Here is a 15,369-nt window from a genome sequence, read left to right on the forward strand (position 1 = left end):
AAACTGTCAACGTACACTGTAATAAGCCTTTCTGACCAATGATATTAGATATCACCTTCTATTGTACTATAGAGAAGACATATCTGAAACAAAACCATATAATTTTGAAACCATTTATTTTCTGTGTGAAATGGTTATTAAGTCTATATAAGCTTAGGATTCCAATTAAAAGAAGTGTTTCATGAAAGCTTTCAGGGCTCAGTTGTATGTCATGTAGCGTGGAGTAGCACTGAATTTGGCATAGGACTTAATGACCTTATTTACAGCCTCCAAGAAATCCTTCTCAGTAGCAATTTTTCTCCGTGCTCTGATGGCAAACATACCAGCTTCTGTGCAGACACTTCTGATCTCAGCACCTTTCCGAAAAAAAAAAAAAAAAAAAAAAAAAAAAAAAAGATAGGCTTAATTAAAACAGACAGGACAGACAGACCAGCAAATACAGACAAGACCTTTGAACCTACCAGTGCTATTTGGACATAGTCGTGCTAACAACTCAAATCTGATATCTCTTTCAACGCTCATTGAACGTGCATGAATCTTAAAAATGTGAGTCCGACCCTAAAAATAGAGGAATTGAAAAATATTACAATGGAAAACATCACAGGAAGAAAAAATTTCAACAATCCCATTTCTAAAAAGAAATGATTTTCTTACCTCAAGATCAGGTAAGCTAAATTCAATCTTCCTATCCAGTCTCCCTGGCCTCATCAGTGCGGGATCCAAAGTGTCAGGTCTGTTAGTGGCCATGAGCACTTTAATGTTGCCTCGAGGGTCAAAGCCATCCAGCTGATTGATCAATTCCAACATTGTTCTCTGTACTTCATTGTCACCTCCAGCACCATCATCAAAACGAGCCCCTAAGACAAGAGGAAACACATCCGGTCACAGCAGCATCACACCAACTTGAAAGTACTATAAATCCCAGCTCAAATCCTGCCCTCCAGTGCAAGTGAATCCTGTAGGTACTGCACGCTTCTCACAAAACTAATTAGAAAGTGAGTCCTTCAAGACTCATAGATTTATTTATTATAAGATCTTTTAAAGTACTTTTAATTCTCTTTAAGGAATTTTGTTTCTTAAATCACTCAAGAACACCTCCATTGTATACCTGAACCAGGCAGCAGAATACATGCAAACTTGAGCACTGTAACGTAAGAAACTGCCATACTCTTCTAAATTTCTCAAAACTGTCCTTTAAAATAAGGCTAAATCCGCAATACAGCAGAAATGTAACTTACACTATCTTACTACTTTGGATATATTATAGCACTCACAGTTAGTCTCTCATTTCAACCAAAATAGCACAAAAAGCTTCCAAATACATACTTTTACTTTTAAACTGTATATATACTGTTGTATTTATGTACTATATACATTATAACAAAAAATTAAAAATTGAGATTAAAATTAAATATGAGAAAAATTTCTATTATTTTTTCCCTGTACCCTAATACTATCTTATACACAACCCACTTAGGAAAGCACAGCTTCAGAGCAGCCTGACAGCATAAGGCTTATGGCTTACTCCAATGATACTATAAAAATGACTTCAGAGTCACCACACTGCATCAATACACTGCTCAAATTAACCACCTGAAGACAGTAACTACAGGCATCCAAGCCCAACACATCCATCTAGTATAAAAGCAAGATTCCACATAACATAACCACATTCCCCAAACAGTGTCACAAAGTCCACTATATCTCAAGTCATTTTTGTCACTAAGTTCATTAAATAACAAATATCTGGACAAATATTCTGTAACTAGTAAGGATTATTACCCTTACAGACTGAAACAACAGTGAAGGCCTATAGAGCAGTTTGGTTTTCAAAGTCTATCACATTTATTACTCACTTAAAGCTCTCAAAGACCCATAAAATAAACAGGGTAAGAATCATCATGCCCTTCATAAAATGAGCAAACTGAGGTTCAGAGTTAGTTATAATAACTTGTCCAGATCACACAAGATAATACGTATTTCATCAGATCTATAAAGCTAACAGTAACATTATTTTTTGTCCACTTTATAAAATACCACCACCAATGGAATTGTTAAAAAGTGTCATAAAAGTGACAGTAAAGTACAAAAGTAAAGACTTTGAGAAACAGCAATGTTATGTAAGATTTCTTTTTTTCTTCATGGTATAGCCCTACCATTTATTAGATCTGTGGCTCCAATGTGCCAGAGCTCACAGAAGAGTTGGAATTAAAACTTGTACAAGTTGAACATATTAGGAGAACTCTACACATACTACTTTAGGGCTCTCATGAAACTCAACCCTAAAGTAGCTCTCAAAAATACCATCCATACCTCCAATAGCATCAATTTCATCAAAGAAGATAAGGCAGGCTTTTTTTGTTCTGGCCATTTCAAAGAGCTCTCGAACCATCCTCGCCCCCTAATGAGAAAAATAATTTAATTCACAGTTGGTTTTTTTAAAGTCTTTTAAAAATACAGTAAGTTAAACTTTAAACTTTTCAATATTCCTAACAGTATTCTCAAACATTATTACCTAAAGCTTTAAAAAAAACCCTGAAGTTTATTACCTATTCCATTAAACTATACTTATTAGCCTTAAGTTAAATAGTCATAACTGTAAGACCTGAAGAGGTTAAATTAAGTTAAAATAAAGGCACCATTTCAATCAGTAACACTTGAGTAACTAAAAGCATTTCATTTGTCATGTGGCATTCCTAATCACCAAAATTTGATGTGTAAGTGTTGCTCAGGGGATAAAAGTACTCTATATCTCAATTCAGGCAACTCCTTCTCTAATTCTTATTTTAAGTATACTAATCCTTAATGCTTCAGGCATATACATACAGCCCTACTATATTGAAAAAAATCTGTGTGTGTACACACTTGCACATGTGCAGACAGATACTCCATGTTCTCTCTTTCTCAGGAGACCATAAAAGGCTGGCCTTGAAGTGAATGTACACTTTTGAATGCATTCACCAGGCACTTCTGGGGTATTTCTCTTACAAATTGAATCTACAGGAAATGCACCTTTCTGAGTAGGGAGCATGGTGATTAAAAATGTTAAGCAGTTGTTTATATATAAATGTAAGGGAAGGCTGGTGGCTTCTAACTACTTATTACAATACATCAACCAAGAAATTTCAGGTCTCAATCTTCCATGTGAAAGTGCCATTTTAATTTCATCCATACTTCATAAATCTTTCAGAGCTACATATCTTTATGATTACTTTACCTCACCAACGTATTTCTGCACAAGTTCGGATCCAATAACTCGAATGAAGCAAGCATCAGTCCTGTTGGCAACTGCCCGAGCACAGAGGGTCTTGCCTGTACCCGGCGGACCAAAGAGCAGCACACCCTTGGGAGGCTCAATGCCAAGGTTAACAAACCTCTCTGGCTGTGATGGAGACATAATTTTTATAATTATAACTTCTGTATAATATTTTAAAAACAAGACTTTATATCAATATATTTAATCAAAATTATTAAGCCTACAATCTATATATTTGATCTAAATAATAACTTATTCTATAAATAAGATCTAAACTAGACTCCTATCAATAGCATAAGGCTGAATAGCTTTTTAAGGTATTTCTACTATCTAGACTTAATTTTTTCCCTAATTTAAAAAAATTATAGTGTTTAGCCCTGGATGGTGTAGCTCAGGAGATTGAGTGAGGGACTATGAACCAAAGGGTCGCCAGTTCGATTCCCAGTCAGGGCACAAGCCAAGGATGCAGGCCAGGTCCCTGGGCGGGGCGGGGGGGTGGGGGGGAGACACAAGAGCATCAACCATACATTGATGTTTCTCTCCCTCTTTCACCTTTCCTCCCCCTCTAACAATAAATAAAATCTTTAAAGAAATTATAGTGTTCAAAGAACAAAAGCATTATCTGGTATTTAATATTCTAGTTTCCCATTATCATCCCAAGGTTACTTTGATTCCAGTTAAACCCACTTACTCTTGATATCATTAAAACACATGGTTTCCTCTACAATAACCTATAACATATTTAACATACTGCCAAAACTTATAGCTCAACCTTCTGTGTTACTTAAACAGAAGATCTTTTTTCTTGAATAGGCTTAACCACTCAATCCTTTTGCTTTCTTTTTTGGAAATTATCAACTCTCCACACCTCTACCCTCTATCCCCTCACAAGTTTTTATTAAGAAAAATATAAAATTTAAAAAGCTACCTAATATATAGGCCATTTTACTGCACAGTACACAAAAGGCTATCAAACCTTTATGAAGTAATTTAAAATGCAGCAGGCTCAGCCACTTACATGAAGCAGAGGAGTTTCAACTACTTCTCGAAGTTTCTCAATCTGTTCCTTGCAGCCACCCACATCACTGTATGTGACGTCAGGTTTTTCCTCTACCTAAGAGGGGGAAGAAAACATACGACATAGTCACAGACTTTTGAATACCAGTCCAAATGTTCTACCTGGTAGAGTAGACCCAATATCCTAAAAGAAAAATCAGACTTACAGCAGTTAAGAATTTTTAAAAAATGGAATATATTGCCCAGTATGCTAGAACCACTTGCTGTATTACTTATGACACTAAGTGGGAGATAAGCTAGTAAAGACTAATAAAGACTTTCTCAACTGAAAAGTGGTTTAAAAAAATTGGGCAAATTAACACATACCCACATATTAAGTTTATGAGTTAAAAGTTTCAGAATGTTTTGAGATGGTGCAGTTGCATTCTAAGTCATGCCATTTCTTTCTCATCCATAGTTTCTTACCTGCATCATGGTAACTGTTGGGTCAATCTTTGGAGGCAGTGGAATGTGAATTTGATACTTATTTCTGTCCACACTAGAAAGGCAAAAAAGATCCTCACTAACACATTCAAAAAATTTTCTAAGTGAATTATTAGGTATTCTATGTATAACTCAATCTCGACTATGCTAGAGCAAGTGCTTCCTCCACCTACAATACGTAACCTTAAATAGACTGGCAAACTCAACTCTCAACTTCTGCACTTACTTTGATTATGACATTTGAAGTCATTCATAAAAAGCCATAGTGGAGGTGGGCAAAAAGAGGAAAGCGAGTTTAGAAAGGGGATGCAGAAAAAAGGATGTTCAATTGTAGAACTCAACTAGATTATCCCATCATATTTCATGGCAACAAGTGCACTCATTCAAAAGAAAGTCAAGGATGTGAATGTGGCACGGTATCTTTAATGAAAGGTGAGTATTTACTGTAAGCAGAAATCTTACCCAACTCTCATCCCTTCTTCAATGTCAGTAGGTGCCACCTGATCACTGAGGTCCACCACAAACTTGGCAAACTGCTTCACGTTGATAATGTACTTCGGGTCCTCTGAATCGGCATTGATTATCTTTGTACATCTACCACAGCAAAAGACTTGATTAGAGTAAGGAATTCAACCCGCTAATAATGAATTCAAGTAACCAGAGTCTCCCCTGGAGCAGGTATAAACTGGAACTGCAGAAACTGGGCCACTGTTAAAGATCCTTTTCTACAAAAAATACACTCGGGCCCAAGGGTCTGCTCAACTTAAGCCAAGTCATAAGATTTTCAAAAAATTTATACCTCTAGGAAATTAAACCCAAGTATTTCACCATTAAGAAGTTCTCTAATCTCTTTATTCTCTTATTAGTGATTCCTTTACTAATGATACTCTTCTATGTCTTAAGTCACCAATTTTCAATCAGTGTGCTACAGCACACTGGTGTGCTACGAGAATTTTCAAAACATACAATATCTGACTATTTAGTCAGGGGCACTGACCCCTTTTCCCTTAGACTGTCAAATAATAAAATGACAACAGCCAGCACAACAATAGCCACCCAGTGTGAATGAATCAAAATTGTACCTTTTGGAGGGTCAGACCAGCAAAAAATATGTTTTTTGGCAGGCTGCAGAATATTTTAGTAATTAGTTTATATAAGCCATGAGATGAAAAAGATTGAAAGTCACTATCTTACATTACTCTCCTCTCTATTTTCCCTATGAGAAGACAGTCATCTTGTCTTACACCAAGTAATAAATGTGATTTTCCATTCTTTCCTGAGTTTATACCTCAAATCCCTTTTTACTGTGGTTGCTACTTTTAACTTAAATGTATTCTTTTTCTATGTGACATAATGAAGGCAAATTTGTAATAGTATGTAAATTATAGCAGAAAGTTTTCTACTGCCTTTCTCTTCGAAATTATCTGTCTACTGAAGACAAACAACAAAAAAAAGAACTCATGTTAGAAAAGACTCGTGTCATAAGCTGTAGCAATAAATCAGCGGGATGTACACAACAGTCTCTAGAGTGTATACACACAGGTGGCATGGAAAGCAAGGTGCAGACATTTTGTCCTTGGAGCACAACTGCGTGGCAGAACTATTTCCTGTGACTAGCCAAGTTCTACCAGGGAGGTAGAATCATATATATAAAAAGTATCTGTCAGTACTTTGACAGACCAAGCCAACACCGTATGCACAGATAGGAATTTTTTTTAATCCACAGCAGAAAAAGTATTGACTATACAGGGACCTCAACTTTCAGAATACTGAAATAAGAATCTTTGAAAGTATGTTCCTCCCTGAAAGCAAAGTGAACAGTGGGAAAAAAAGCAGTCAAAATCAACATTTTCCCAACTCTGCAAAAGGTGGGCATGGAGGTTAGGGGATGCAGATTAAGTTGGGAGCTCCCCAAAGCCCAACCCTCTGTGCACTATCACTATGTAACTTGTCTGGAAGCTCAGGACTTACTTGTCTTTATTTGACAGGACTCAGAGCTCTCTCCACGTGAACACTCCTGCCCACAAGGCATTTGTTGGAAACAATCAGTGACAATTATTTAATATCACAACTGCCTGAGGCAGCACTGTACCAGTTGTGGCTAACAAGAGGCTGGTGGCCAAAACATTTCAAAGGAAAAACAGCACAAAGCAGCAACAGTAACAAACTCTGAGGAATGGGAAAATCTGATATCCAGAACTGACATATTACATTACTTAAAATGTCCAGTTTCCATCAAGTATGAGAGACAAAAAGAAATAGGAAAGTATGGCCCATTCATAGGAAAAAAGTAGTCCACAGAAACTGTCCCTGAAGAAGCTTTATACGTAGGTCTTACTATACAAAAACTTTAATCAGTATCATAAATTTAAAAAAAAAAACTCAAGGAAATTAGGTTTAAACAATTAACAGGAAGTATGAGAATAATATCTCACTAAATAAAGAATATCCATGAAGACAGAAATTAGGCTGGAGCATTTGGCTATAAAAAGAAATGATGTCCTGATACATGCTACAACATGGATGAATCTTCAAACACTATGCTAAGTAAAAGAAACAAGAAACAAAGCCAGACATTTATATGAAATGATTCCTTTTATATGAACTGTCCAAGACAGGCAAATCCATGCAAAGTAGTTGCACAGTTGCCAGGAGCTAAAAAGAGAGGAACAGAAACTGCTAATGGGTATGGTGGGTTTCTTTTTTTTTTGAGGCAATGAAGATATTCTGGAAAGGGTGAAACAGAAGTTATCAAGAAATGCTAGGGCAAGAAGCTGGGTGGGGTTAGTGGTGTTGATAACTTTCTGAAAATGAGGAGGTGGGGAGGTGAAAGAGAAGAGTAAGCATAAGTGAACCTGTTGCTGAAATTATCTAGTCCTCTGTCTCCACTGTTCTTCCAAAATATTGGAGGCTGGAGACAACAGGAGATTGAAAACAAGTGCTCTGGGAAACATGATCATCCAAATGAAAAGATCTAAAGATACTGACACTGAAGGCTCCACAACTAAACATCCAACTATATTAGCTATTGTGAAACTTAGGACTGACATGTTTCGCTATTGGATCAAGAGCTTCTATCAGGTTTTCGGTCTACCACTAAAACCAAAGACCAAAGTAAGATTACCAGGCATCTAGTATAAAAGACAGAAACAGATCAAGTAAGAGAAAAAAACATCTTATGGAAAGCAGAAACCTTCCAGTTATCATTAGTTTCCACAAAGATGAGAACATGCTACAACCAATGTATGAGAACAGGACATTCAAAAAACAACAAAACACATAAAATGAAGGAGAAAAGAGCTCTAAAACTTGAGAAGAAAATAATCAATACCAGGATGCAAAAATAAAGTTAAGAAAATATCACAAAAGTAGGGCAAAAAAAAAGGAAGAGAAAGATTAGTTAGTTATATTAGAGGAGCAATCCAGGAGGTCCATTATCTGAATCACAGAAGTCCGAAAGAGAGAAATTCTATTATTTGGATACTGGAAAATGAAAAGAAATTATTAACGAATAGTTTCAAGAAAATGTGCAACACTGAAAGACATAAGAGCCCAGTGCCATGTATGAAAACAGACCAACACCCAGACACATCGTCATGAAATTTCAGAACACGTGAGAACCAGAGGAGACCCTACAACTTTCAGAGGAAAAATAGGTCTCACGAGCTGGGAATCAGAATGGCTTCAGGCTAACAACACTGAAGATGGAGGACAATGCCTTCAAAATTCTGAAGCAGAAAGAACTTTATACCAGCTAAGACATTTTCAAACATATGTGGTCTCAAAATATTACCTCCCAAATGACCCTCTTTAAGGAAGCTACCAGAGAGTATAGCCCATCTAATGAAGGTGAAAGTAAATCAAAAAGAAAGGTACACAAGGAATAGGAGACACAAGGAAAGGTACGCAAGCAAAGGGAACCTCCAGAGTAAGAAGGCACAGGATGTTGTGATTCAACAGGCACAAAGGACAACTGGTTAGCTCTGGCTGGTGTGGCTCAGTGGACCGAGTGCCGGCCTGTGAACCAAGGTGTTGCCGGTTTGATTCCCAGTCGGGGCACATGCCTGGGTTGAGGGCCAGGTCCCCAGCTGGGGGCATGTGAGAGGCAACCACACATTGATGTTTTTCTCCCTGTCTTTCTCCCTCTCTTCCCTTCTCTCTAAAAATAAATAAATACAAGCCCTGGCTAGTGTAGCTCAGCGGATTAAGCGAGGGCCTGCGAACCACATGATCGCGGTTCGGGGCACATGCTTGGGTTGCAGGCCAGTTCCCAGCAGGGAACTCATGAGAGGCAACCATACAATGATATTTCTCTCCTTCCCTTCCCCTCTAAAGATAAATAAAATATTTAAATAAGTAAATAAATAAATAGTTTTTTTAAAGGGCAACTAGTCAAACTGAAGCAGGTCGCAAAGTGCTGGGGAATTCTTCTTCAGAAAGATGAAGTTGAGAGAATACCTGATGCAGCTGGTGCACCTGAGATATACGTGAAAAAAAAAACTAAGGGACCCAATGCACCTGAAGAGCAATTTAAACAATAAGGAAAAACTGAGGGGTTTAGTAATATACATAGAAAACCAAGCAAATGAAAAAACAATTATGACAATAAAAACAAAAAGGGGTCAAGACAGGAAAAGTAATTACTGTTTACATTTTGGCTCTTTGTGAACAGGGTTCACGTAGCCATAATTGTGAAAACACTACTAATCCAACCTAAGTTTTAATATAACGACTTTGGGAGGATGTAGGTACAGGAAGACATACAGCAGGATTAAGAGGACCAAACTATTTTTAGCCGTTGGCATATCTGAGAAAGGGATAGTGGGACAATGGTAAATTTTCACATTTGCTCTGCATCCTTCTGTATCATTTGAATCTTTTACATGATTTTGTCCTCACCTATTTTTTGAATAATAGTTTAAGTCATAAATTTTTAACCCCAGACACTTTTGTATAAAATTTTCTTCACTTGGAATTTGGAATAAAAATTCTTCATGAAATATCACATTAAACCCAAGACTCACTGGGTTTTAAATAAATTTCCAGTGGACATACCTCGCAACCTGCAAAGGCTGTTCACTCTGGAGTGTTTGCTTATCTGCAGCCAAATCCCAGAGCGCTGGTGGGGCCAGGCCAGTGTCAGACTCTTTAATACCTACATAGAGAGATTACAAAATTCACTTGAAGTATACTACATCATCCCAAAAGCAAGCTTTCTCAACCTCTGACACTTTTGACCGAATAATCTGTTGTGGGGGGAGTCCTGTGCATTATGGGATGGTTAGCAGCATTCCTGGACACTACCCACCAGAAGCCACTAGCACCACCTCCCCTTCAAGTCACAAGAATAAAAAAATCTCCAGCCCTGGCTGGCGTAGCTCAGTGGATTGAGTGCAGGCTTGTGAACCAAAGAGTCACTGGTTTAATTCCCAGTCCAGGGCACATGCCTGGGTTGCAGGCCAGGTCTCCAGTAGGGGGACATGTAAAAAGCAACCGCATTTTGATATTTCTCTCCATCTCTTTCTCCTTCCCTTCCCCTTCTCTGAAAATAAATAAATAAAATCTTAAAAAAGAACAACAGAATATCTCCAGACACTGCCAAATGTCCTAGGGGCATGCCGGAGGGGGAACAAAATTGCCCCAGCTGGAAACCACTGCCCAAAAGTAGTCATAAGCCAAAAATTTAATGCCATATTTGACATTTTTTGTGGTCAAGTACTATAAAACTTTAATACTCAAATTCTCAAGAAGAAAAATTTCCAATTACTAAACAACAGCTAACTTCATGCAATACCATGTAAAATCATATTTTATTCAATAAGCAACTTTAACTTGTTTATTAGAGTTTACTGAATTTGGCTTTGAACAGAAACATTACTTGCTTAAAGGATGATGTTGTTTCTTAATTGCTTAAGCATTAAACTTGTTTCTAAAAGATAGTAAAAGAGATTATTAAATGAGGCCCAATTTCTCGACCAGAAGGATAGTAATTTTTTAAAATCCGAAATTCATGAAATAGCAATACTTCTATTTAAAATCCTTTGATACAATTAACACATTACATTTAGAGAGAGAAAACAGGAATTAAAAATATACATACCAGTAAGCTCATTAATTTTCTTGAGAAGTTGCTGAATGTCATCCTCAACCTGCTTGATTTGCCTAGAGTAAGTGCTCTGACCCTAGAAAATAAAGATCAGTTTAATTAGAGTATCAGGAAAGCAATAATTTATTAAACTACAAAAATATTAACAACTTATACATTTTAAGTACAGTAAACACTTGTGTAAATTATTTCAAATATCTTCTGATAAAAGGTCCACACTTTAATTACAAATAATATAAAAATAATATATAAACTTAGACATACTGGATATTTACACTCTGATCAACTCTACAGAAACTGTAGGAAAGTAACCTTTTTTTGTTACGATTACTATAAACTGCTAAATGTTATTTTCTAATTGTTTTGGAAGAATAATACCAACAATAGTTCTTATTTCAACATAAAACATCTATTATTTTGTAGCCACTAAAAGGACTTACATAAGTTTTCAGCAAGGCAATATCACCCTCATCCAGAGCTGAAAGAAAAGACATAATACATAAAATTAAAACAAAAGAAATTAGATCTAATTATTATTTTTCTATTCAATTGAAACCTTGTTAGTTGAATGAGAAAAACTGTGCAAAGCTGTTATATATAAACACTATCACCAAATAGTCTCCCAAATCATGAATATTTTATCTAATTTGGTGAAAGCAGATTTAAAAAAAAAAAATCCCTGTCTGTTGTGGCTCAGTGGATTGAGTGCAGGCCTGAAGGTGGGGCCTGGGTTGCTGGGTTGCTAGGTTGCAGGCCAGGTCCCCAGTTGGGAGTGTGTTGAGAGGCAGGCAATTGCACATCTATGTTTCTCTCTCTCTATCCCTCCCTTGCCCTCTCTCTAAAAGCAAATACATAAACTCTTGGAAAATAAAACAACACCACAACATATCTACTCTGAAATCTCCAAGAGTTGTGACCCAACAAGAATAGGGAGCCCAAAAAACAGTTTGAGAATCAAAATAACCTGGCACCAGTCCCCCCAAAATCATGCATTTGCTAAGTAACCTTGGAAAAACTACTTAATCTCTGGGCATTAGTTTTCTCATCTGAAAAACAGAGATATTAATAATTTACCCTCACAGTGTTGCTATAAAGATCAAATAAAATATGAAGAACATAAACTGCTATACACACATTACCCATAACTGTATCCAAGGGATAAATTTATTAATACATTTAGAGAATAACATACTCAGAGAAATACACAGATAAAATGTTAAATCTCTGTAACTAAGTTTTCCATGAGGCAACTGAGTACCCCTGACATTTACAATGCCCTAAAATATTTTCAAGGGACAGAATAGAATAAGAATGAAAGTAGAGAGGAAATGCTCTTTTTTTTGCAGGGAGGCTGGAAACAGAGAAGGGTGCTAGGAGGGGTTTAACTTGTTTAGAGAAGGAAAAGTAAGAAAAAAGAGGGGGAAAATACCCTAAGAATGATTTAAAATAGTCTATAAGGAGCAAAAGAAGAGACTACACAAGGCTGCTGGGGAGAAACTGTGTATGAAAATAGTGTGCATACCTCCTTCACTGTGGGTAAAAGTGACACAGTCTCTAGGAGAGTAATTCTGTCCTATCAAAACTACAACTCCATTTCTAAAATTTACTTTACAGCTTGTGTTTGTGCATGTGGTGAAAGTTATAGAAAAAAGGTTACTCACTGCTCTATAATGGTCAACAGATTGGAAGAAATCTAAACGTCCATCAATGATTAATTTCATACATCACACCCAAAAACTGAAATACTATGCAGAGACACACAACACTGACTATTTATATAAAATATGAGCTTATCCCTAAGATAAGATTGGAAAGCAAGATGTACAGCATACTGTATTTAAAAAAAAACAAAAAAACAGGAGTAATGTGTAAACAAAACTGTTTGTGTATGCATAGAAAATGTCTAGAAAGATAATGCAAAATAGCATCACTAGTTGCCTCAGTGGATAAGAGGGTGGCCGGGGCCAAATATGAGACACTTTTCGATATATCTTTTTTCTTCCTTCTGAGTTTTAGGCATGTAAACGTATTACCTAGTTAGATGATTACTTTTTTTAAAAAGAAAATTATGTTTCGGGATCCTGGCTCCCAGCTGTCACATTTAAGAGGGCAGAGGAACAGGAAAGACGGTCCAGGTGACCAAGCACCTCCAGGCAGGGAAACTATTTAAGGCCTTCAAGGACAAGCAAGGTGAATGCCTTCTTCGCGACCTGAGAGATGAGCATGAATAAAAATGTCGAGCAGTGGGAGATGAATACAGAACTTGGAGGGATGAGGGAGACAGAGAGGGCTGGCAGGTTAACCCTCTACAGCGCCAGATCAAATAGCAGAGGCAGAAACGGGAGCGAGCGCCGCCGGAAAGGTACCCTGCCTACCCTCCAGGGCAAGCCTGGTCCTAACCGCGACCCGGAGCTTCTGCCTACATCAACTCACCTCGGATAGGTTTGTCCTCCTTCTCCTCCTCTTTGGTTTTCCTCTGATCCACACCTAGGTAATCCGGCATTTTAGAAGTTTCAACCGCCTCAGCCTCGCAGTTATTACACAGCACCTTCCCCGCTTCCGGTGGTGCGCCCTCTATTTCCCCTCCCCGGAAGTAGAGTCGGCTCCGTCGGTCCCCTTAACGCGCGCACAGGCGGCGGAAGAGAGTCCTGGGAGATGCGCGCTGGTGTTTGGGTAGCATCTACTGGAAATGGAAAGAATTTCACATTAGAAGAGAGCTCCAGTCTACACCGACTTTCACCATGCTGAGGTTCCCTGAGCAACATATTTCAAGGCCAACCCTGATTCAGTCGCTGATTTTTTATGTGTACTGTGTACTCTTGGGCAACTACTTTATATATGCGTCAGTTATCCCTTTACTTCCCAGTATTGGTAAGGCTTTAAGTGTCTTATTTAAGTTAGTGCATATTAGATATGCAGTATTAATGGTTATATCTACAAGTAGAGTGAAGGTAAATAGGAGTTGCACGTTAATATGAGTTAATTTGGGATGAGGAGGTAAAATGGTTTCAATTTTTGAGCCTGCTAATGAAGCAGAGTGGTACCACCCTCAGGTACAAGGAAGTCAAGGAAGAGAGCAGGTTTTGAGAAAAATGAGTCTGGGAGGTGAGGAACAGAAGAGAGCAGTTAGGAGACAATTCTAGGATTTATAATTTTTTTTAAAAGTCTGGCCCTTCTGAACATTAGAGGACACAGTGAAGGGCACAAGATAGGATAAAATACTACAAGTCATATGTGTGTAATGGTTAGTATCCAGAATATGTAATGAACTACAACTCAACAGGAAAGCGAACAACTGGATTTTTAAAATGGGGAATGAACTTGAAAGCCCAGTAAGCACATGAAAAGATACTCAACATCACTAGCAACTGGGGAAATACAGATCAAAACCATGAGGCACCACCTCATATCCGTTAGAATGATGACTGTAGAAAAGCAAAAGAAAAATTAAAGCTCGCCCACTAATATCAGGAACAAGACAAGGATGCCCACTTTCACCACTCCTATTCAACATAGTACTGGAAATCCTAGTCACAGCAATCAAACAAAAAGAAATAAGAGGCATCCAAATTGGAAAGGAAGAAATAAAACTCACTATTTGCAGATGACATGATAGTGTATATAGAAAATCCTATAAACTCCACCAAAAAACAACTTGACCTAATAAATGAACATGATAAAATAGCAGGTTATAAAGTCAATACTCAGAAGTCAAAGGCATTTTTGTATACCAACAATGACACATCAGAAACAGAAAATCAGAGGGGAAAATCTCAGTGATAAACCTAACCAAGGAGGTAAAAGACCTGTACTCAGGAAACTATACAACACTGAAGAAAGAAATTAAGGAAGACACAAACAAATGGAAGCATGTACCATGCTCATGGATTGAAAGAATTAACATCATCAAAATGGCCATACTACCCAAAGAAATTTACAGATTTAATGCAATCCCTATTAAAGTACCCGTGACATGTTTCATAAATATAGAACAAACATTTCAGAAATTTATATGGAACCATAAACAACCCCGAATAACAGCTGCAATTTTGAGAAAGAAGAACAAAGCAGGAAGGATCACAGTACCTGATATCAAGTTGTACTACAAGGCCACTGTAATCAAAACAGCCTGGTACTGGCATAAAAGCAGGCACATAGACCAATAGAACAGAACAGAGAGCCCAGAAATAAACCTAAGTCTCTATGGTCAATATTTGACTGAGGGGTAAGAAGCATAAAATGGAGCAAAGATAGCCTGTTCAACAAATAGTGTGGAGAGATTTGGATAGCTACATGCAAAAAAATGAAACTTGAACACCAACTTACACCATACACAAAAATAAATTTAAGGTGGATAAAAGATTTAAATATGTCATGACACCATAAAAGTCCTAGAGGAAAACATTGGCAGGAAAATCTCAGACATTCCACGCAACATCTTCACAGATATGTCCCCTAAAGCAAGGGACATAAAGGAAAGAATAAACAAATGGGACCTCATCAAATT

General features: G+C 37.3%; 1 protein-coding gene across 1 annotated transcript; it reads right to left on the reverse strand.

Moving 5' to 3' along the window:
* Positions 1–99: 99 nt before the first annotated feature.
* Positions 100–13,449, reverse strand: PSMC2 (proteasome 26S subunit, ATPase 2). The gene is made up of 12 exons (XM_037167713.2): positions 13,296–13,449; positions 11,303–11,340; positions 10,857–10,938; positions 9,812–9,911; positions 5,219–5,350; positions 4,739–4,811; positions 4,275–4,370; positions 3,218–3,382; positions 2,314–2,401; positions 655–857; positions 462–558; positions 100–356 (listed from the first exon to the last, which is right to left on the reverse strand). The coding sequence occupies exons 1-12, from the start codon at positions 13,363–13,365 to the stop codon at positions 199–201; spliced, it is 1,302 nt and encodes a 433-aa protein (XP_037023608.1). The 5' UTR covers positions 13,366–13,449; the 3' UTR covers positions 100–198.
* Between the last annotated feature and the right edge of the window lie 1,920 nt (positions 13,450–15,369).

This window comes from Artibeus jamaicensis, unplaced genomic scaffold (genome assembly GCF_021234435.1).
Source record: "Artibeus jamaicensis isolate MK-2021 breed Jamaican fruit bat unplaced genomic scaffold, CSHL_Jam_final contig_518, whole genome shotgun sequence".
NCBI lineage: Eukaryota > Metazoa > Chordata > Mammalia > Chiroptera > Phyllostomidae > Artibeus > Artibeus jamaicensis.